At 45.1% G+C, this 25037-nt stretch overlaps 1 protein-coding gene across 8 annotated transcripts in view; it reads left to right on the forward strand.

The window, feature by feature from the left end:
• hsf1 (heat shock transcription factor 1) overlaps positions 1-25037 on the forward strand; it is a 151982-nt gene that overhangs the window by 76448 nt on the left and 50497 nt on the right. For 3 of the 8 annotated variants that reach the window (XM_068015866.1, XM_068015878.1, XM_068015885.1), the window contains exons 8-10: positions 815-948; positions 2004-2207; positions 12229-12312. In XM_068015866.1, the coding sequence (XP_067871967.1) occupies positions 815-948; positions 2004-2207; positions 12229-12312 (422 nt within the window). The remainder of the gene's footprint in view (positions 1-814; positions 949-2003; positions 2208-12228; positions 12313-25037) is intronic. The other 5 variants (XM_068015893.1, XM_068015900.1, XM_068015907.1 and 2 more) reach the window with 3 other exon arrangements.

A 25037-nucleotide genomic window follows, 5' to 3' on the forward strand; every position in this document is an offset into this window, starting at 1 on the left:
CCCGTTTCCTACCACCTGAAAGATGAATTGGGTTGTGTATATAAATCAAAAGGAGTTGCTGTGCCCTATGCTTAAAAATAGAAGAAACTCAGCTCTCCAGGGGCTCATTTGGTAAATGCACTGCCCAGTGTGGTGTTGAGGGTATTGGCACTGGGAAAGAGTTAACTGTTGGCATTGTCGCTGGCTTATGAAAGGGAAGCATATAAACGTAGAAAGAGAGAAATCAGCCAGAGATGACCACTCTGCTCGAAAGGAAGCGAATGTGGACACTGAATGAGGTCATGATTGGGCATCTCCTCTACAGGTGACTCGATCTGCAGACCATCTCGGCTCATAAAGATTGGTAGGCCATTCAGTGCCTCAACACTGCTCCACCATTCTATGATCTACTTTTATAAGCGGAAACGGTCTGCAGATCGAATGACCTGTAAAGGAGGTGTCCAATCATGACCTCATTCAGTGTCCACATTCGCTTCCTTTTGAGCAGAGTGGTCATCTCTGGCTGATTTCTCTCTTTCTACGTATATATGCTTCTCTTTCGTAGCCCAGCAACATCCATGCCAACACTTAACTCTTGCCTAGTGCCAGTACCCTCAACACCACACTGGGCAGTGCATTTACCAATGAGCCCCTGAAGAGCTGAATTTCTTGTGTTCTTCAGCACAGGGCACAGCAGCTCCTTTTGATTTAAATACACAACCCAATTCATCTTTCGGGTGGTAGGAAAAGGAACAAATTGCTAATCAGCTTTTAATTGCCTGGGATCCTAGTCAACTGCCACAATCTTTATTTTTGTCCTTGCTTCTCTTTCCAGCAGACATCCACAAATTTTCCCGGAAACAACTGCTATTCACCTGACAACTCTACTTCCTCTGGCCCAATTATTTCAGACATCACAGACCTGGCACAGTGCAGCCCTTCGCCCTCCCCATCTCTTAATGTGGAAAGGTGAGTTGCGGCAACAGCACCAAGTGTTTGTTTGTATTTTTCTCTTGCACCTTTGTTCATCGAGCATTAATCCAATCACACATGGTACAAGACCAGCAAAATGATACGTTCTCATTGTGATGTCAGCTCTACTTTGGAAAGAATGCACTTAATCTAGGAGACACCTGTCACATCCTCCGTGTTTCACAAGCAGTGGATTACTGTTGTAAGAGCCACTTGGTGGCAAGGAAGATAACTTGTACAGCTGCTAAGGTCCCACAAATTATAAATGAGATGATTGACTGGTTAATTACATTTTTTTTCGACGCTATTCGTTAAGAATCATAGAATGATGCAGCGTGGAAGGAGACCATTCAGCCATCGTGCCTGTGCCAGCTCTTTGAAATAGTTATCCAATTAACCGAGTTCTTCCTCTCAAGCATATATCCAATTCTTTCTTGCGTGCTATTAGTGAATCTATTTCAGGCAGTAAATTCTAGACCATATCTCGTTACAGAAAAAAAAATTCTCATCTTACCTCTAGCTCTTTTGCCAGTAATCATAAAACTATATCTTTGGTTAGTGACACTGGAAACGGTTTCTCTCTACACACTCCTCTTAATACCCTTGATGATTTTTTTTAAAACCTATTCCACCTCCCTAAGAAGAGCAATCCCGTTTTTCTGTGTCTCCATGTAACTGCAGTCTTTCTTCCCTCGTACAATTCTAGTAAATCTTCTCTGCACCCTCTGGGCCTTGACATCCTGCTTCAATTGTGTCCAGAATTAAACATATTACTCCAGCTGAGGCCTAACTAATGATTTATAAAGAATTAGCTTAACTTCCTTACTTTCTTCTATGCCTTTGTTTACGAAGCCAAGGATCTCGTATGCTTTTTTAAAAGCCTTCTCAACTTGCCCTGCCCCCTTTAAAGGGGAATGTGGGTAAGGGACAGCAAGGCAGCCAAGCCAGCAATTGCACTTTGTCATATTGTATTAAAAAAGGTCTCTGTCTTTCTTTCTCTCTCTCCCTCTCTTCCCACCTCTCTTCCCCTATCTGTTTCTTGTCTCTTCCAGGACTAGTCCTATGATCCATATTAAAGAAGAGCCTCCGAGCCCTGAAGCTAACCCAGAGATTGAGGAGGTCAGTCCTGTTGTCACTGGCACTGAGGAGCCCCTCTCACCATCGACCTTCATCGATTCCATTCTGGAGGACAATGACGCGAGCACTGCACAGCCACAGCCCGAGGATCGATGCCTCAGTGTAGCCTGCCTTGATAAGTAAGCACAGAACATAGGAAACAAAGTCTCTCAGCAATAGCTAAATGGGTTATCAACTCTGCAATAGTCGGTTTCCCTCCCTCATTGATATCCAGTGAGTAGCTGAGCTGTGCAGGCCAAGTTTGGCCACTCATCTCTACAACGTTAGATATGGGGTGATGGTATGGACATTACCATTGACTTCATTGTCCTGTGCATTAACGAGGGGGGAAAGTCAATCTGGATTCCTGTTCCTGATGGCTATCCAGTGATCTGTGCTGAAAATGTGCATGTGTGGGCATTGAGGCTCGGCAGGGTGAATTTGGATGCGCCCAAACAGCAAGAAGCAGACACTTCAGGCTCATGCCTGACTAATGAGCATAGGAAGGGTTATCAGCAGAGTACAACTGTACCCCAGCAGGTATTAGTATCCTCAGTGAAGAAGCTTCCATCTAACTCTTCAGCATTTTTAATCCAGTTGCATTTATATAATGTATTTTACATGGGAGCTGCCTGAAACAGCTCATTCAATGAATTCCTTATTTTCTTTTGAAGTGCAGTTGCTGTTATGTTGATGTATTAGTCACCTTATGCAGTTTAAACCAAATAAATGTGGAGGAGCTTGTTGGTGCACAAGTGGGATCAAGTCGTTACCCGACTGAGGCTGCTCACAAACTCTCCCCTCACAAACTCTCCATTTCTACCAGATACCTGCCTGAGATGCACCAGTGGTTGTCGCAGCATTTGTAATTGCATTACTGTCTCCCTATCTATCTGTAGCGTGACGAGCCAAAGATAAACCACTGATCGGTCAGTTGAACAAAATGCCCCCCTTTAAAATTCAAACTAGTGCACCACGCAACTCAATAAAGACCATCTTTGACCCAAATACAGTGGCTTAACATTCTGGTCGTTATTGGATCATAGAATGATTAGGCATTAGGAGGAGGCCATTCGGCCTGTCGTGTCCATGCCTTCTCTACAAGTGCAAGTCTGCTAATCCTACTCCCTGGCCCTTTCTCCATAGCCCTGAAAATGTTTTCTCTTCAGGTGCTTATCCAGTTCCCTTTTGAAAGTCACAATTGTATCTGTCTCCACCACACTCTCTGGCAGCGCATTCCAGATGCTTACCAGTTGCTGCATAAAAAATTTCCTCTTGTCGCCATTAGTTCTTCTGCTGTTCACCTTATATCGGTGTCCTCTGGTTCTCATTGAGAAAGAAAGACTCCAGGAGAAGGCTGAACCATCCGTGGCTAACTAAAGAAGTTAAGGATGGTATCAAATTGTAGAAATGGAGTACAATGCTGCCAAGATTAGTGGTAGGACAGAAGATTGGGGAAAATTTTAGAAATCCGCAAAGGATGACTAAAAAAGTCATCAAGAGAAAGAAATTAGTTGAAGGGAGTAAACTAGCAAGAAATATAAAACATATAGTAAGAGTTTCTACAAGTATATAAAAAGAAAGAGAATAGCTAAAGTAAATGTTGGTCCTTTAATGAGACTAGGGAATTAATAATAGGAAACAAGGAAATAGCAGAGACTTCGAACCAACATTTTGTACCTGTCTTCAATAATAGGAAGAATAGAAAAGCAAAATATTATTTAAATGGGAAGAGACTGCAGAATGCTGGGCACAGGGATCTGAGTGTCCTTGTACATGAATCACAAAGTTTGCATGCAGGTACAGCAATAATTGGGAAGGCAAATGGAACCTTTATTGAAACTGGGATGGAGTATAAAAGTAGGGAAGTCTTGCTCCAACTGTACAGGTCCTAGGGGGAGTATTTGCTAGAGTGGTTGGGGAGGGTTTAAACGAAAATGGCAGGGGGATGGGAATGTTTGCAAGGAGTCAGAGGAGGGGGGGATCAAAGACAAGAACAAAAGACAGTAAGGGGAATAAGAAAAGTGATAGGCAGAGAAATCAAGGGCCAGAATCAAACGGGGCCACAGTGAAAAATAGTGGGCAGGGGACAAATAATGTTAAAAAGACGAGACTTAAGGCTTTGCGCCTTAACGCGCGGAGCATTCGCAAGAAAGTGGATGAATTAATCGTGCAAATGGATGTAAACGGGTGTGCTATAGTCGGGATTACGGCGACATGACTGCAAGGTGACCAGGGATGGGAAATGAACATCCAGGGGTATTCAGTATTTAGGAAGGACAGACAAAAAGAAAAAGTTGGTAGAGTTGCATTGCTGGTTAGAGAGGAAATTAACGCAATAGTGAGGAAAGATATTAGCTCTGACTAAACAAAAACAAGAAATGCTGGAACCACTCAGCAGGTCTGGCAGCATCTGTGGAAAGAGAAGCAGAGTTAACGTTTCGGGTCAGTGACCCTTCTTCAGAACTGGCTCTGACTATGTGGAATCTGTACAGGTAGAGCGGTGAAACACAAAGGGGCAAAAAATGTTAGTGGGGGTTGTATATAGACCCCCAAACTGTAGTGGTGATGTTGGGAATGGCATTAAACAGGAAATTAGAGACGCATGCAATTAAGCAACATCTGCAATTATGGGTGACTTCAATCTGCATATAGATTGGGCAAATCAAATTAGTCACAACACCGTAGAGGAGGAATTCTTGGAATGGTTTTCTGGACCAATATGTTGAGGAACCAACCAGAGAACAGGCCACCCTAGACTAGGGATTGTGTAATGAGAGAGGACTAATTGACATTCTAGTGGTGCGAGATCCCTTGGAGATGAGCGACCATAATATGATAGAATTCTTCATCAAGATGGAGAGTGATGTAGTTGATTCTGAGACAAGGGTCCTGAATATTAAAGGAAACTACGAAGGTATGAGGCGTGAGTTGGCCATGACAGATTGGCAAACGTTAATTAAAGGGATGACGGTGGATAGGTAATGGCAAACATTTAAAGAGCGCATGGATGAACTGCAACAATTATTTATCCCTGTCTGGTGCAAAAATAAAATGGGAAAGCTAACCAAACCATGGCTTACAAGGGAAATTAGAGGTAGCCTTAGATCAAAGGAAGAGGCGCATAAATCCACCAGAAAAAGAGGATTGGGAGCAGTTTAGAATTCAGCAAAGGAGACCCAAGGGATTGATTAAGAAGGGGAAAATAGAGTGCGAGAGCAAGCTTGTGGGCAACGTAAAAACTGACTGTACACATTTCTATAGGTATGTGAAGAGAAAAAGATTGGTGAAGACAAATGTAGGTCCCTTAGTCAGAAACAGGAGAATTTATTATAGGGAACACAGAAATGGCTGACCAACTAAATGCATGCTTTGGTTCTGTCTTCACAAAGGAGGACACAAATATCATACCAGAAATGTTGGGGAACACTGGGTTTAGTGAGAGAGAGGAACTGAAAGAAATCAGTATTAATCGAGAAATGGTGTTGGGGAAATTGATAGGATAGAAGCCGATTAAATTCCCAGGGCCCTATGGTATGCATCCCAGAGTACTAAAGGATGTGGCCCTAGAAATAGTGGATGCATTGGTGGTCATCTTCCAAGATTCTGTAGACTCTGGAACAGTTCCTGCAAATTGGCGGGTAGCTAATGTAACCCCACTATTTAAAAAGGGAGGTAGAGAGAAAGCAGGGAATTATAGACCAGTCAGCCGGATGTCAGTAGTGGGGACAGTCTAGAGTCCATTATCAAAGATTTTATAGCAGAGCACTTGGAGAACAGTGGTAGAATCGGGCAGAGTCAGCATGGATTTACGAACGGGAAATCATGCTTGACAAATCTACTAGAATTCTTTGAGGATGTAACTAGTAGAGTTGATGAGGGTGAGCAAGTGGATGTGGTTTATTTGGACTTTCAGAAGGCTTTCGACAAAGTCCCACATAAGAGATTAGCATGTAAAATTAAAGTGCATTGGATTGGGGGTAGTGGAATGCAATGGATAGAAAATTGGTTGGCAGACAGGAAACAAAGGGTCGGGATAAATGGGTCTTTTTCTGAATGGCAGACAGTGACTAGTGGGGTACCGCAGGGATCGGTGCTAGGACCCCAGCTATTCACAATATACATTAATTATTTAGATGAGGGAACTAAATGTAATATCTCCAAATTTGCAGATGACACAAAACTGGGTGGGAGGGTGAGTTGTGAGGAGGATGCAGAGAGACTTCAGAGTGATTTGGACAAGTTGAGTCAGTGGGCTAATGCATGGAAGATGCAGTATAATGTGAATAAATGTGAGGTTATCCACTTTGGTAGCAAAAACAGGAAGGCAGATTATCTGAAAGGCTATAAACTGAGCGAGGAATATGCAGCGAGACCTGGGTGTTCTCGTACATCAGTCGCTGAAGGTAAGCATGCAGGTGCAACAGTGGGCGGCACAGTGGCGCAGTGGTTAGCATCGCAGCTCCAGTGACCTGGGTTCAGTTCTGGGTACTGCCTGTGCGGAGTTTCCCTGTGACTGCGTGGGTTTCCGCCGGGTGCTCCGGTTTCCTCCCACAGCCCAAGACTTGCAGGTTGATAGGTAAATTGGCTATTGTAAATTGCCCAGAGTGTTGGTAGGTGGTAGGAGAATGGTGGGGATGTGGTAGGGAATATGGGATTAATGTAAGATTAGTATAAATGGGTGGTTATTGGTCGGCACAGACCTGGTGGGCCGAAGGGCCTGTTTCAGTACTGTATCTCTAAATAAATAAATAAACAGGCGGTAAAAAAGGCAAATGGTATGTTGGCCTTCATAGCAAGAGGATTTGAGTACAGGAGCAAGGATGTCTTGCTGCAATTATACAGGGCCTTGGTGAGGCCACACCTGGAATATTGTGTGCAGTTTTGGTCTCCTTATCTGTGGAAGGATGCTCTTGCTATAGATGGAGTGCAGCGAAGGTTTACCAGACTGATTCCTGGGATGGCGGGACTGACGTATGAGGAGAGATTGAGTTGGTTAGGATTATATTCACTGGAGTTCAGAAGAGTGAGGGGGGAATCTCACAGAAACCTATAAAATTCTAACAGGACTTGACAGGGTAGATGCAGGAAGGATGTTCCCGATGGTGGGGGAGTCCAGAACCAGGGGTCATTGTCTAAGGATACGGGGTAAACCTTTCAGGACTGAGATGAGGAGAAATCTCTTCACCCAGAGCGTGGTGAGCCTGTGGAATTCGCTACCACAGAAAGCAGTTGAGGCCAAAACATTGTATGTTTTCAAGAAGGAGTTAGATATAGCTCTTGGGTCTAAAGGGATCAAAGGGTATGGGGCGAAAGCGGGAACAGGTTACCGAGTTGGATGATCAGCCACGATCATAATGAATGGCGGAGCAGGCTCTAAGGGCCGAATGGCCTACTCCTATTTTCTGTGTTTCTATGGCGAGACTACACCTAAAACTGCATACAGTTTTTCTGTCATTATTTGAGGGATATATTTGCATTGGCAGCAGTTCAGAGAAGGGTCATTTGGTTAATTCCTGGCATGAAGGGGGTGTCTTGTGAGGAAAGTTTGAGCAGATCGGGCCTATACTCATTGGAGTTTAGAAGAATGAGAGATTATCTTATTGAAACATATAAGATCCTGAGGGGGCTTGGCAGGGAATATGCTGAGAAGATGTTGCCCTTCCTAAAGGAGTCTAGAACTAGGGGGCACAATTTCAGAATAAGGGGTCTCCCATTTAAGACTGAAATGAGGAGGAATTTCCTCTGAGGGTCATGAATCTTTGGACTTCTCTACCCCAGAAAACAGTGGAGGCTGAGTGTATTCAATGAGTTACACAGGTTTTTGATCTACAAGGGAGGAAAGGGTTATGGGGGTTGGGGAGGCATGCAGGAAAACGGATTGAGGTCATGATCAGATCAGCTTTGAACTTATTGAATGGTGGAGCAGACTCAAGAGGCCAAATAGCCTATTCCTCCTATTCCTTATGTTCTCAACCCTTCTAAAAATGGGAACTATCTCTTTGTCTCTGTCTCTTTTCCCTTCTTCCCCCCCCCCCCCCCCCTCACCCCATGAATTATGTATACTTCCAGTATATCTGCATAAAAGGGTTCACAAACCAGGCTGACTGAAACCAGTATCTGTTACAGGATTAAGAGGCACTCTGCCGTCCCCCATCTTTCCTGGCCCATTTTAAGGAGCTGTTCAGTGTTTGCTCATTTGCACAAGGGTGGAGCCTGGGCCACCAAACGTAATTGTGCACATCTCTTGTCATCGCCATGAGTATTGAGAGTGTATGTATTTCGTCCTCCCCTTGCCACAGGGTCTCGTTTGTTATCGCACAGATAAAAGGTCTTTGATATAAAATGTTGAAGCATTTGTTTTGGTCAAAGGGACATGTACTTTATTGCTCTCCAGAATAAATTTGAGGGACAGTAAAATTGTAAGACCTTTCTTATGATGACCATAGATCAGAGGAAATAGAAACCTAACCCTTGTAACCTCAAAGTGTCACTAGTATTCATTTACAAATGGTGGTGCGCATGGGATGATTGCAAATGCTAGAACACTAAAATTATTGGAAGTAAGTAACATATCTATCAGTGTCTGTAAAGGGGACACTGGGATAATGTTTCTAGTCAAAACCTTTCTTCAAAGCAACTGTCCATTGTGACAGAGGGTTTATGCCCAAAACATTTTTTTTAATTTGCTCTTGGGATGTGGGCATCACTGGCTAGGACAGCATTTATTGCCCATCCCTGATTGCTTTTGAGAAGGTGGTGGTGAGCTGCCATCTTGAAATCTGCAGTCCTTGAGCTGTAGGTACACCCACAGTGCTGTTGGGGAGGGAGTTCCAGGATTTTGACCCAGCGACAGTGAAGGAATGGCAATTATAGTTCCAATTCAGGATGGTGTGTGGTTTGGAGGGGAACTTGCGGGTGGTGGTGTAAAGGCCTGCTCAGGTCAGGAGGAAAAACCGGACCAGAACCACGCCTGACCCGACCCGAGGCCTTCCATTTTTGCCTGAGCCCGACCCGACCACCGGAATGTTCACTTTACCTACCTTCCGATTCCGAAACAGAGAACAGTACAGCACAGGAACAGGCCATTCGGCCCTCCAAGCCTGCGCCAATCTTGATGCCAGTCTAAATTAAACTAGTTTTTCACTTTCAGTTTGTGCAGACAATCAACAAAAATTGTAATTGGACTTGAAAGGTTGTTTAAAAAGATGAAGATTAGAGCCACAAAGTCAGTGATTGTTTGGTCACGAGTTAAACAGAAACCCATGGAGTTGTGCCCAGACAGGTTGTGCCACACTACCAGTATCTGTATTGCTTAAAATAAACAGCAGTTGCCCGAAGGCTCAGAAAATATCAATATACATTACCTAGACTCCTGCTTTACAGGTTGAAATACTTGCTGCACGTTTATCCAGTGAGCAGCTGAGATGCAGAGACCAGGAAGGTCTCTGTCATATTCAGCTGGCCTCAGACACCGGAAACATCAGAGGAATGTACGATGGCATTAAGAGAGCTTTTGGGCCAACCATCAAGAAGATCGCCCCCCTCAAATCTAAATCGGGGACACAATCACTGACCAACACAAGCAAATGGACCGCTGGGTTGAGCACTACCTAGTACTGTACTCCAGGGAGAATGTTGTCACTCGGACCACCCTCAATGCAGCCCAGCCTCTGCCAGTCATGGATGAGCTGGACGTACAGCCAACAAAATCGGAACTCAGTAATGCCATTGATTCTCTAGCCAGCGGAAAAGCCCCTGGGAAGAACGGCATTACCCCTGAAATAATAGTGCTAAGCCTGCTATACTCCACCCACTCTACGAACTGCTTTGCCTGTGCTGGGACGAGGGAGCAGTACCACAGGACATGCGCGATGCCAATATCATCACCCTCTAGAAAAACAAAGGTGACCGCGATGACTGCAACAACTACAGTGGAATCTCCCTGCTCAGCATAGTGGGGAAAGTCTTAGCTCGAGTCGCTTTAAACAGGCTCCAGAAGCTGGCTGAGCGTGTCTACCCTGAGGCACCGTGTGGCTTTCGAGCAGAGAGATCGACCATTGACATGCTGTTCTCCCTTCGTCAGCTACAGGAGAAATGCTGCAATCAACACATGCACCTCTACGTTGCTTTCATTGATCTCACCAAAGCCTTTGACCTCGTCAGCAGACGTGGTCTCTTCAGACTACTAGAAAAGATCGGATGTCCACCAAAGCTACTAAGTATCATCACCTTATTCCATGACAATATGAAAGGCACAATTCAGCATAGCGGCGCCTCATCAGACCCCTTTCCTATCCTGAGTGGCGTGAAACAGGGCTGTGTTCTCGCACCTACACTGTTTGGGATTTTCTTCTCCCTGTTGCTCTCACGTGCGTTCAAGTCTTCAGAAGAAGGAATTTTCCTCCACGCAAGATCAGGTGGCAGGTTGTTCAATCTTGCCCGTCTAAGAGCGACCAAAGTACGGAAAGTCCTCATCAGGGACCTTCTCTTTGTTGACAATGCTGCATTAACATCTCACACAGGAGAGTGTCTGCAGAATCTCATCAACAGGTTTGCGGCTGCCTGCGACGAATTTGGCCTAACCATCAGCCTGAAGAAAGCGAGCATCATAGGACAGGACGTCAGTAATGCTCCATCCATCAATATCGGCGACCACGCTCTGGAAGTGGTTCAAGAGTTCACCTACCTAGGCTCAACTATAACCTGTCTCTCGATGCAGAAATCAACAAGTGCATGGGAAAGGCTTCCACTGCTATGTCCAGACTGGCCAAGAGAGTGTGGGAAAATGACGCACTGACACGGAGCACAAAAGTCCGCGTGTATCAAGCCTGTGTCCTCAGTACCTTGCTCTACGGCAGCAAGGCCTGGACAACGTATGTCAGCCAAGAACGACGTCTCAATTCATTTCATCTTCGCTGCCTCCAGAGAATCCTGGGCATCAGGTGGCAGGACCGTATCTCCAACGCAGAAGTCCTCGAGGCGGCCAACATCCCCACCTTATACGCACTACTGAGCCAGCGGCACTTGAGATGGCTTGGCCATGTGAGCCGCATGGAAGATGGCAGGATCCCCAAGGACACATTGTACAGCGAGCTCGCCACTGGTATCAGACCCACCGGCCGTCCATGTCTCCGCTTTAAAGACGTCTGCAAACACGACGTGAAGTCCTGTGACATTGATCACAAGTCGTGGGAGTCAGTTGCCAGCGATCGCCAGAGCTGGCGGGCAGCCATAAAGGCGGGGCTAAAGTGTGGCGAGTCGAAGAGACTTAGCAGTTGGCAGGAAAAAAGACAGAAGCGCAAGGAGAGAGCCAACTGTGTAACAGCCCTGACAACCAATTTTATCTGCAGCACCTGTGGAAGAGTCTGTCACTCTAGTATTGGTCTTTATAGCCACTCCAGGCGCTGCTCCACAAACCACTGCACCTGCAGGCGCTTACCCATTGTCTCCCGAGACGAGGAGGCCAAAGAAGAAGACGACTCCTGCTTTACAGGTTGAAATACTTGCTGCAAGTTTATCCAGTGAGCTGCAGAGACCAGGAAGGTCCTGAGTGATTAATTGTTATAAAATATAAAATGATGACTGTCAGGACTCTAGTCTACACACATACAGTACTGGTACAGTGTGGCACAACCTGTCTGGGCACAAATCCATGGGTTTCTGTTTAACTCGTGACCAAACGATCACTGACTCCGTGGCTGTAATATTTATCTTTTTTAACAACCTTTCAAGTCCAATTAATACTGTGTGTGTCCGACCCAAGCCTGAAAGCTGGACCTGGAAGAGCGACCTGACCCGAACCCGACACATCATCGGGTCCCGTCTGGTTCGGGTTGTGTAGTAGGCCTTTATGGTGGTGGTCCCATGCATTCGCTACCCTTGTCCTTCTAGGTGGTAGAGGTCATGGGTTTGGACGGTGCTGTTGAAGGAGCCTTGGTGAGTTGGCTTGTCTCATTTTCTTTTATCAATACTGACAAACCCATTCTGCTCCCTGTATTAAAACTGAAAATGCTGGAAATACTCAGTCGGTTTGGCGGTATCTGTGGAGAGAAACAGAGTTAATGTGTCAGGTCTGTGCCCTTACATAAACGTTAACTCTGTTTCTCTCTCTGCACAGATTCTGCCAGATCTGCTGACTATTTTCTATTTGTATTTCAGATTTCCAGCATCTACAATATTTTGCCCTTGTTCCCGATATTTTCTGTTTCACTTTCATCAACAGCCTGTTTCTTGCACGTTCAGGTAAGCACGGAGCCTTGGAGAGGTGCCCTCAAGTGATTACAGAAAACAACCAAATGGATCGCAAACAGGGAAAGTGTGTGTGTGAGCCAGGAAGGTTGAGGCTGGGGGTCAACGAGCTGCTACTTTGAGTAGTGGGTGCAGCTGCATTTCATTTCATCCTGTTTAAGTGCAGGCATGGAGAGCAGAAAATGATTTGTGCTCTGACCAGAAGCAACTTGGTTTTCCCACAAATCACGGTTGTAATACACTGAACAAAAGGATGGCAACAATGAAATTGTGAGGAGGTCTCATTGATTAAGTGTATCCCAAACATTGAGTAACCAGTATATTTCTATAAAACACACAGGTGGGGGGGGGGCTTCTAGACTGTACAAAGCCCACTGTCCCCTGTTGGTTTGGTTGGCATATGACCAGTCCAGTGTGGACCTGAGCCTTGCAAACCAGCAAGGTATTCCGTTCATTGCATGTCCTGTATTGAGTTAGCTGACCGCGACTGAGGCAGCAGTTGGATGCTGCAGTTTGGACCAGTTGCTGTAAGCTGGGGAGGAGAAAGTCGCTGTGGGCTCCCTGTCCTACTCGCCATGCAATCTATGCTGGAACATGCATATCTGTGTATGGGTGCTGGGGGGGATACTCCCACCCTTCTGATGTTCCATGCATAAGCTCCCATTTGAGCAGCAACCAATGAGGTATCGAGCAGTCAGCCTGAAATCATGCTACAGCCTGAGTCGGGGCAGGAGCTTGCTTTAAGGGATTGGGTACAACACAGTAAAGGCTCTAAATTATTGGCTCCAGGTCAAGTATACCCATACTGACTTCTGAACATATTCTGTTGTTGCATTGCTTTTGCAGGAATTGAGCTTTGTCATGACTGAGAAACAAAACTAATAATTGTATGTCCCTTCCACTGTTCGCAATGGGCAATCTACAGGCCATACTTAACCAGCCCATGCTTGCAAAACTCAAAACACCGTGTCCAACATTAGATGTGATTCTGCGATTGGACAACATTTGCTAAATAATCTGCAGTGTACTAAGAATTATGCTGACAACTGATTTAAGATTGTCAGTAGGGCTCGCAGTGTGGCGCATTTGCATGTACTGGAAGCTACATATATTAATACACAGGGCCCTGTTCTTTGCAGACAGAATATGTACAAACATTGCGCCTGTTTCAGCTAAATAAAATAAGTGACAGCCATTTGCTGGTTCATTCCTCAGGGCAATGCCTTGACCAGAGTCAAGCTACCTGGTTTAAATTTCAAACAAAGCTCGGCAGTTAACTGTCAGTCACCGTAAACTGGTACATTCTCCATGGCAACGCCTCTACTGATCAGAGTTCACTTGCCAACCAATCAGCACTCTCTTCTCATGCAGTATAAGTTGTTTTCCCTGACATTGGTTATTCTTGAGTGTTGTCCTGATGAGTGCAAAACATAAAACTTCGACAATATGTCTCTATTTTCAGCAATACTCAAGTTCTGTGCTACTAAGCGAATAACTGTAGCATTCGAATTACAAAATCCTGCAGCACAAAAGGAGACTAATTGGACCCTCAAGCTTGTGCCGGCTCTTGCAAGAGCTACCCAATTAGTTTCACTCCCCTACTGTTTCTCCATAGCTTTGCACATGTTGCCTTTTCAAATATATATGCAATTCCCTTCTGAAAGTTACTATTGAATCTGCTTGCACTACCCTTTCAGTCAGTGCATTCCAGATCATCACAACTCGCTCCATTTAAAAAAAACACAGCCCTGTAACTCTCTCTCTTATGGCAATTACCTTAAATCTGTGTCCTCTGGTTACTGACCCTCCTACCAGTGGAGACAGAGTAGATAGGAAGAAACTATCAAACTCCTTATAATTTTGAGCACCTCTGTTAAATTTCCCCTTAACCACCTTTGCTGTAAGGAGAATGATCCAAGCTTATCTAGTCTCTCCACATAACTGAAATCCCACATCCTGGTATCATTCTAGTAAATCTCCTCCCCAAGACTTTGACATTCTTCCTAAAATATGGCCCCTAAAATGTAACACAATACTCCAGCTGAGTCCCAATCAGTGATTTATAAAGGTTTAGCATATGTTCTTTATGCCTCTATTTATAAACTCAATGATCTTATTAAGTCTAGTTCGATAGTGTGGTGATTGTTATTGGGCTAATAATCCAGAGAATGTGAGTTCAAATCCCACCGTGGCAATTTTTTTTTTAAAAACCTGATATCAGTCAAAGTGACGTTGAATCGATTGATTGTCATAAAACCCCAACTGGTTCATGAACATCCTTTCAAAAAAAAAAAGTCCTTTTAGAAAAGAAAGTCTGCCGCCCTGACCTGGAATGGGCAGCTATGTGACTCCAGTTCCACAACAATGTGGTTGACGCTTACCTGCCCTCTCAAGTAGTCTACCAAGCTAATCAGTTGTCTCAAACTTTCTCGGGGTAACTAGGGATGGGCAATAAAGGCAGGCCTTGCCAGCAATGTGTATATCCCAAGAAATACATTTTTTTTTAAAAGCTTTTTTTAAAAACAGTTTTTATCAACTTGGGCAGCACAGTGGCGCAGTGGTTAGCACCGCAGCCTCACAGCCCCAGCGACCCGGGTTCAATTCTGGGTACTGCCTGTGCGGAGTTTGCAACTTCTCCCTGTGACTGTGTGGGTTTTCGCCAGGTGCTGCGGTTTCCTCCCACAGCCAAAGACTTGCAGGTTGATAGGTAAATTGGCCATTATAAATTGCTCCTAGTCTTGGTAGGTGGTAGGGGAATTGAGGGAAGGTGGGGATGTGGTCAGAATATAGGATTAATGTAGGATTAGTTTAAATGGGTGGTTGATGGTCGGCACAGACTCGGGCCGAAGGGCCTGTTTCAGTGCTGTATCTCTAAATAAAGTAAATAAACTTGCAACTCAGATTTCTATATATTTCAGCTTCTTGGAGCTTTGGGACAAGTTCTGGGGCAGGTGGTACCTATTCAAAAGGGCTGGGCTGCACCTCAACAGGACTGGGTCCAGTGTCGTCTTAGGGGGATTCACTAGTTGAAAAGGGTTTAAACTAAATTGGCAGGGTTGAGAGTAAAGGGGTAAGGAGGGGAAGGAATTTCTGGAATGTCTTCAGAAGAATTTTCTTGGCCAATATGTTCATGGTTCAACTAGGAAGGAGGCATTGCTGGATCTGGTGCTGGGGAGTGAGGTGGACCAGGTGTCTGAGAACACTTGGGTAAGAATGATCATCGTATCATAAGGCTTAGATTAGTAGTGGAGAAGAGCAAGGAACAATCTAAAATAGAACTTCTAAATTGGAAGAGGACTAACGTCAATGGGATGAGAATAGACCTAGTCAGGATAAAATGGAACTAAAGATTGACAGGCAAAATGGTCATAGAACAATGGGTGATGTTTGAGGAGATGTTTCAGGTACAGGCTAGGTACATTCCAACAAGGGTGAAAGGTAGGGGAACCAAACCAGGGCTAATTGGATGACGAGGGAAATGGAGATTTATGATGAAACAACAAAGGTGTATTATGCATTTCAGATGAATTCTTCAAGCAAGAACCAGGCCAAATACAATAAGTTGAGAGGGGAAGTGAAGAGGAAAATAGGACTAGCAAAGAGAGAATATGAGAATCGAATGGCAGTTAACATAAAACAGAATCAAAAAATCTTCTACCAGCATGTAAATAGTAAGCGGGTAGTAAGAATCGGGTTGGGACATATGCTTCGAAGTGCAAGGCAATGCTAGAGCTCTTAATGTGTACTTTGTATCGATGTTTACTACAAAAGAGGATGCTGACAAAATAACGATAGAAGTGGAGATGGTGAAGGTAATGGATGGGGTGAAAATTGATAGGCAGGATGTACTGGAAAGGTTGGCTATGCTTAGAGTGGATAAGTCAGCTGGTCCGGATGGCTTGCATCCCAGGTTGCAAAAGGAAGTGGGCTTGGGTTTAGCAGAAGGGCTTTCCAATCCTCTCTGGATATGGGAGAGGTGCCAGAGGATTGGAGAGTGGCAAATGTGACACCCTTCTTCAAGAAAGGGTGGAAGGACGTTCCCTCAGGCCAGTCAGTTTAACATTTGTGGTGGGTGGGTTTTAGAAACAATAATCAAGGAAAAAAACTCAGCTGACACTTGAAGAGGTTTGAGTTAATTAAGGAAAGCCAGCATGGATTTGTAAAAGGCATTTCGTGCTTGTCTAATCTAATTGAATTTTTTGATGAAGGAACCGAGAAGTTTAATAAAGGGAATGCGGTGGATGTTGCTCATATGGATTTTAAGAAAGCGTTTGGCAAAGTACCACAAAAAAGGCTGGCTAACAAAATTGAGGTTTGTGGAGAGGGCCCTACCAAGTTCATGGTCAAATTTTACAAATTTCACTATCACGGCATTTTAAAAATTGTGAATTTCACAATTGCACATTTTTAAATCGTAAGTTAACGGTATCGCAACAAACCATGAAAATGATCTATTTAAAACAAAAAAAAAGGTTTCTGGTTTCAAATGGCATTAATTGTATACTCAAACGATTCTAAAAAGCGGAGTATAAACAGGTTGCATTTTTTTATTCACAAAAAATGAGCATGGAGCAACTGCAACTGTTTCTTCATTCCCTGTCTCTGCCCATTTTTAGACACGACTCTCTCTACGTCCACAGAATTTGTTGGCGTTGTCCTCTCAATGTGTCGCAAAAACATTCAGTCGGTAGTCCTGTCATAGTTTATTTGCACTTGGCAACCAACCACCATTTTGCACATTATGTTGAGTGAATACCCGTAGCTTTGGATGATCGAGTTTTTTCCAGTGGTATGTTGGCGCTTGCAGAAACATCCACAAGTTCCATTGTAACCAACTGACGATTTTCTGAGCTCTGTCAACTTCTTAAAAAGAGATGAAATCATTGCTTGTTTTTTGCATGTTCGTTTTCCAGCAGTGCAGTGTTGGATGCTCTCTTTCTGCTGCGATGGCTTTCAGACGCTAAGTGGCACTGAACCGTTGCTTGCCACGTGTGATGTAACGAAATATTGCAGCTTGTACAAAACAGCATTCCAGCATCGGCTTGCAGAACGTGACTTCCAAATTCTTTCACTTGATGTGATACAATCCTGGTTGTGTCCATTTTTGATTTGCTCATTCTGACAGTTTCACTTCTCTGCTAACACTTGAGACTGCTTCCCTTAAAACTGCACCAGAAGTTCTCCCTCATCTACCAATCAATGAGGTGAGCCTTGTGTCAATCAGTAAAATGCACTGTTTGCGACATGCGCAACAATCAGCGAGTTCAGCTTTGTCAATCACTAAAAAGTTTGCAAAATGGCCGATTTCACAGAGGACCCGAGATTTCACAGTCTGTGATGCATTTGGTAGGGCACTACTTATGAAATAGGAGAGTCAGTGTTGGCATGGGGGAAAAAAATGTGCTTAAGGGCAGAAAACAGCAAGTCATGGTAAATGGTTGTTTTTCAGACAGGAGGGTGGGAGTCAGTGATACTTCCCCAAGAGTCAGTGTGAGGACCACTTTTTTTTATGTTTATGTATGACTTGGATATTGAAATACAGAGCAGATTTTGCCATGGTATCAAACTTGGAGGTATGACGAGCAGTGAGGAGGATACCAATCACGTACAGCAGGGCATGGGCTAACAATGGGCAGACAAGTGGCAGATGCAGTTTAATGCAGAGAAGTGTGACATGATGCATAGTGGCAGAAGGGATAGGGAGAGACAATATGGCCTTAATCAAGATCAATTCACCTAGTCCCACTATCCAGCCTTTTCCCCATAACCCTGCAAATTTATTCTCTTCAGAAAATCAGCCAGTTCTCTTTTGAAGGCCTCAATTGAAATTGCTTCCACCACACTCCTCAGGCAGTGCATTCCAGATCCTGACCACTCGCTGCATGGTACAAAAAAAAAAATTCTCTCATGTTGCTTCTTTTGCCAATTACCTTAAATCAGTGTCCTCTGGTTCTAAATCCTTCTGCCAGTGGGAACAGTTTCTCTCTGTATCCAGACCCCTCATGATTTTTAACATCTCATCAAATTTTCTCTTAATCTTCCCTTCTCCAAGGAAATCAGACCCAGCTTTCCAACCTATCCATGTAACTGAAGTTCCTTATCCCTGGAACCATTCTCGTGAATCTGTTCTGCACCCCTGTAATGTCGCATTTCTAAAGGGTGTACAGGGACAGAGCGACTTGGGGATTCTCGTGCACGGATCTTTGAAGGTGGCAGGATATTACTGAGAAAGTAGTTAGCAAAGCATATGGGATCTTAGACCTCATAAATAGAGGCATTGAGTACAAAAGCAGGGGAGTTATGCTGAACCTTTATAAAGCTCTGGTTAGGCCACAACAAAGAACAGTACAGCACAGGAACAGGCCATTCGGCCCTCCAAGCCTGCGCCGATCTTGATGCCTGCCTAAACTAAAACCTTCTGCACTTCCGGGGACCGTATCCCTCTATTCCCATCCTACTGTATTTGTCAAGATGTCTCTTAAACATCGCTATCGTACCTGCTTCCACCACCTCCCCCGGCAGCAAGTTCCAGGCACTCACCACCCTCTGTAAACAACTTTCCTCGCACATCCCCTCTAAACTTTGCCCCTCGCACCTTAAACCTATGTCCCCCAGTAACTGACTCTTGCACCCTGGGAAAAAGCTTCTGACTATCCACTCTGTCCATGCCGCTCATAACTTTGTAAAGCTCTATCATGTTGCCCCTCCACCTCCATCGTTCCAGTGAAAACAATCTGAGTTTATCCAACCTCTCCTCATAGCTAATGCCCTCCAGACCAGGCAACATCCTGGTAAACCTCTTCTGTACCCTCTCCAAAGCCTCCACGTCCTTCTGGTAGTGTGGCGACCAGAATTGCACGCAATATTCTAAGTGTGGCCTAACTATGGTTCTGTACAGCTGCAGCATGACTTGCCAATTTTTATACTCTATGCCCCGACCGATGAAGGCAAGTATGCCGTATGCCTTCTTGACTACCTTATCCACCTGCATTGCCACTTTCAGTAACCTGTGGACCTGTACGCCCAGATCTCTCTGCCTGTCAATGCTCCTAAGGGTTCTGCCATTTACTGTATACTTCCCACCTGCATTAGATCTTCCAAAATGCATTACCTCACATTTGTCCGGATTAAACTCCACCTGCCATTTCTCCGCCCAAGTCTCCAACCGATCTGTATCCTGCTGTATCTTCTGACAATCCTCATCACTATCCTTAACTCCACCAACCTTTGTGTCGTCCGCAAACTTACTAATCAGACCAGCTACATTTTCCTCCAAATCATTTATATATACTACAAACAGCAAAGGTCCCAGCACTGATCCCTGCGGAACACCACTAGTCACATCCCTCCATTCAGAAAAACACCCTTCCACTGCTACCCTCTGTCTTCTATTACAAAGCCAGTTCTGTATCCATCTTGCCAGCTCACCTCTGATCCCGTGTGACTTCACCTTTTGTACTTGTTTGCCATGAGGGACCTTGTCAAAGGCTTTACTGAAGTCCATATAGATAACATCCACTGCCCTTCCTTCATCAATCATCTTTGTCACTTCCTCAAAAAACTCAATCAAATTAGTGAGACACGACCTCCCCTTCACAAAACCATGCTGCCTCCCGCTAATAAGTACGTTTGTTTTCCAAATGGGAGTAAATCCTGTCCCGAAGAATCCTCTCGAATAGTTTCCCTACCACTGATGTAAGGCTCACCGGCCTATAATTTCCTGGATTATCCTTGCTACCCTTCTTAAACAAAGGAACAACATTGGCTACTCTCCAGTCCTCTGGGGCCTCACCTGTAGCCAATGAGGATGCAAAGATTTCTGTCAAGGCCCCAGCAATTTCTTCCCTTGCCTCCCTTAGTATTCTGGGGTAGAACCCATCAGGCCCTGGGGACTTATCTACCTTAATGCTTTGCAAGACACCCAACACCTCCTCCTTTTTGATAATGAGATGACTGAGACGATCTACACTCCCTTCCCTAGGCTCATCATCCACCAAGTCCTTCTCTTTGGTGAATACTGATGCAAAGTACTCATTTAGCACCTCGCCCATTTCCTCTGGTTCCACACATAGATTCCCTTCTCTGTCCTTGAGCGGGCCAACCCTTTCCCTAGTTACCCTCTTGCTCTTTATATATGTATAAAAAGCCTTGGGATTATCCTTAATCCTGTCTGCCAATGACTTTTCATGACCCCTTTTAGCCCTCCTGACTCCTTGCTTAAGTTCCTTTCTACTGTCTTTATATTCCTCAAGGGATTCGTCTGTTCCTAGCCTTCCAGCCCTTACGAATGCTTCCTTTTTCTTTTTGGCGAGGCTCACAATATCCCGCGTTATCCTAGGTTCCCGAAACTTGCCAAACTTATCCTTCTTCCTCACAGGGACATGATTCTAATCAACTGACGTTTGAAAGACTGCCACATGTCAGATGTTGATTTACCCTCAAACAGCTGCCCCCAATCTAAATTCTTCAGTTCCTGCCTAATGTTATAATTAGCCTTCCCCCAATTTAGCACTTTCACCCGAGGACTACTCTTATCCTTATCCACAAGTACCTTAAAACTTATGGAATTATGGTCACTGTTCCGGAAATGCTCCCCTACTAAAACTTCGACCACCTGGCGGGGCTCATTCCCCAATACCAGGTCCAGTACGGCCCCATCCCTAGTTGGACTATCTACATATTGTTTCAAGAAGCCCTCCTGGATGCTCCTTACAAATTCTGCCCCATCCAAGCCCCTAGCACTAAGTGAGTCCCAGTCAATATTGGGGAAGTTAAAATCACCCACCACTACAACCCTGTTACCTTTACATCTTTCCAAAATCTGTCTAGATATCTGCTCCTCTACCTCCCACTGGCTGTTGGGAGGCCTGTAGTAAACCCCCAACATAGTGACTGCACCCTTCCTATTCCTGAGCTCCACCCATATTGCCTCGCTGCACGACCCCTCCGCGGTGTCCTCCCACAGTACAGCTGTGATATTCTCCTTAACAAGTAATGCAACTCCCCCACCCCTCTTATATCCCCCTCTATCCCGCCTGAAGCTTCTAAATCCTGGAACATTTAGCTGCCAATCCTGTCCTTCTCTCAACCAAATCTCTGTAATAGCAACAACATCATAGTTCCAAGTACTAATCCAAGCTCTAAATTCATCTGACTTACCTGTTATACTTCTGGCATTGAAACAAATGCACTTCAGGCCACCAGTCCCGCTGTGCTCTGCAACATCTCCGTGCCTGCTCTTCCTCTTAGTCTTACTGGCCTTATTTACTAGTTCCCCCTCATTTATTTCACTTGCTGTTCTACTGCTCTGGTTCCCACCCCCCGCCACACTAGTTTATACCCTCCCGAGTGACGCTAGCAAACTTCGCAGCCAGGATATTTGTGCCCCTCCAGTTTAGATGCAACCCGTCCTTCTTGTACAGGTCCCATCTGTCCCTGAAGAGATCCCAATGGTCCAGATATCTGAAACCCTCCCTTCGACACCAGCTGTTCAGCCACGTATTTAGCTGCACTATCTTCCTATTTCTAGCCTCACTGGCACGTGGCACAGGGAGTAATCCCAAGATTACAACCCTAGAGGTCCTGTCTTTTAACTTTCTACCTAACTCCCTAAACTCCCCCTGCCTACGTCATTGGTACCAATGTGTACCACAATATCTGCCTGTTCACCCTCCCCCTTCAGGATGCCCCCTGTCCGTTCAGAGACATCCTTGACCCTGGCACCAGGGAGGCAACAGACCATCCTGGAGTCTCTTTCACATCCACAGAAGCACCTATCTGTGCCCCTGACTATAAAGTCCCCTATAACTATTGCTCTTCTGCGCTTTGTCCCTCCCTGCTGAACAACAGTGCCAGCCGTGGTGCCACTGCTCTGCTGCTGTTTTCCCCTGATAAGCAATCCCCCCCCCCCCCCCCCCAACAGTATCCAAAGCGGTATACTTGTTAGAGAGGGGGATAGCCACAGGGGATTCCTGCACTGACTGCCTGCCCCTTCTAACGGTCACCCATCTATCTGCCTACACCTTGGGTGTAACCACTTCTCTAAAACTCCTGTCTATGACGCTCTCTGCCACCTGCATGCTCCTAAGTGCATCCAGTTGCCGCTCCAACCGATCCATGCTGTCTGTGAGGAGCTGCAACTGGGTACACTTCCTGCAGATGTAGTCGTCCGGAACGCTGGAAGCGTCACAGACCTCCCACATCTCACAGGTGAAGCACTTCACCCCTCTAACTGACATTTCTAGCACTAATTAATAAATTAATTTAAGATAAATAAATACTTATTAAATCCTTACTAAATTGTGATAACTATATGGTCCCTAGTGCTAGATTCCTACTACTACTCTTCTTTGGCCTCCTTGTCTCGAGAGACAATGGGTAAGCGCCTGGAGGTGGTCAGTGGTTTGTGCAGCAGTGCCTGGAGTGGCTATAAAGGCCAATTCTAGAGTGACAGACTCTTCCACAGGTGCTGCAGATAAAATTGGTTGTTGGGGCTGTTACACAGTTGGCTCTCTCCTTGCGCTTCTGTATTTTTTCCTGCCAACTGCTAAGTCTCTTCAACTCACCACGCTTTAGCCCCGCCTTTATGGTTGCCCACCAGCTCTGGCGATCGCTGGCAACTGACTCCCACGACTTGTGATCAATGTCACAGGACTTCATGTCGCGTTTGCAGATGTCTTTAAAGCAGAGCCATGGACGGCCGGTGGGTCTGGTACCAGTGACGAGCTCACTCTACAATGTGTCCTTGGGGATCCTGCCATCTTCCATGCGGCTCACATGGCCAAGCCATCTCAGGCGCCGCTGGCTTGGTCGGGTGTATATGCTGGGGATGTTGGCCGCCTCGAGGACTTCTGTGTTGGAGATACGGTCCTGCCACCTGATGCCAAGGATTTTCCAGAGGCAGCGAAGATGGAATGAATTGAGACGTTGCTCTTGGCTGACGTACGTTGTTCAGGCCTCGCTGCCATAGAGCAAGGTACTGAGGACACAGGCTTGATACACTCGGACTTTTGTGTTCCGTGTCAGTGTGCCATTTTCCCACACTCTCTTGGCCAGTCTGGACATAGCAGAGGAAGCCTTTCCCATGCGCTTGTTGATTTTTGCATCGAGAGACAGGTTACTGGTGATAGTTGAGCCTAGGTAGGTGAACTCTTGAACCACTTCCAGAGTGTGGTTGCCGATATTGATGGATGGGGCATTTCTAAATTTTTTAATTTTTTTTTAAATTTTTTTTAATTTAGAGATACAGCACTGAAACAGGCCCTTCGGCCCACCGAGTCTGTGCCGACCATCAACCACCCATTTATACTAATCCTATACTAATTCCATATTCCTACCACATCCCCATCTGTCCCTATATTTCCCTACCACCTACCTACACTAGGGGCAATTTATAATGTCCAATTTACCTAACAACCTGCAAGTCTTTGGCATGTGGGAGGAAACCGGAGCACCCGGAGAAAACCCACGCAGACACAGGGAGAACTTGCAAACTCCACACAGGCATTACCCAGAATTGAACCCGGGTCCCTGGAGCTGTGAGGCTGCTATAGATTCCTACTATAAATATTAAATGCTAACTAAATACAGTAATCTCCTCCCTCTGGTTTAGTTACTCTACTTATTAATTAGTTAATTAGGGTTTTAATCAATTTTTATCAATGTTTTATTTTCAAGTTCAGTAAAAAAAAAATCCTACCAGCCAATCAGGTCACAGCTTTCCTGTGACATCACTTTCAGTTTTTTTTTACCAGAGGTAAGTTTTTTTTTATACTTACTGGTCCGGAACTCTGCCCTCCGAGTCTTCTCCCAGTCAGCTGTGCTCTTTGGAAGCTCTCAGCTCCCCTCACTCTGAGGACAGGTAGGGTAGGAAATGAAAGGACTTCCTCACTTCCTCACTTACCAAACTTCCACTGTAGCACTCTATTGCAACCCAAGTCAGCACTCCAGTTCTGGTCACTACACTTCTGGAAGGTTGTGGGTCCTTGAGAGGGTGCAAAGGAGATTTATCAGAATGGTTCCAGGGATGTGGGATTAGGTTGGAGAAGCTGTGATTGTTCTCCTTGGAGCAAAGGAGATTGAGGGGATATTTATAGAGGTGTACAAAATTATGACAGGTTTAGATAAGGTGGACAAAGAAAAGCTGTTCCCATTAGCTGATGGTGCAAAGACTAGGGGGCACAGATTGAAGGTTTTCGATAAGAGATGCAGGGTGGATGTGAGGAAGAACTTGTTTATGCAGCGAGTGGTGAAGACCTGGAACTCATTGCCTACGAGGGTGGTGGAAGCAGAGAAGATGAATGATTTTAAAGGGAAATTGGATGGACACTTGAGAGAAATAAACTTGCAGGACTATGGGGCTAGTTTGGGGGGATGGGACTGACTGGATTGTTCTGCAGAGAACTGGCATGTACTTGATGGGCTCAATGGCAGCCTCCTGTACAATAATGACTCTCAGACTCCCTATGAACTGCCACGTTTGTGTTCCTTCAAAGTTGGTTTTTCGTGCCTCTCATCATTCTTCCTCCCCAGATGCATCACTTCACAGCTTTTCCTGGGTAAATACTAGGGATGACATAGGATTCATTCAACACGCAAACTGAGACTTTGTGTGCATCTGAGGAAGGAAAACATTTATACCAGTCTAAAGCAGGATGACACCAAATTGGGGTTATAGTTAATACTGAGGATTGTGACAAAGTTTAGAAGACAACATTAAT

The sequence above is a fragment of the Heterodontus francisci genome, chromosome 2, assembly GCF_036365525.1.
Source record: "Heterodontus francisci isolate sHetFra1 chromosome 2, sHetFra1.hap1, whole genome shotgun sequence".
Lineage (NCBI taxonomy): Eukaryota > Metazoa > Chordata > Chondrichthyes > Heterodontiformes > Heterodontidae > Heterodontus > Heterodontus francisci.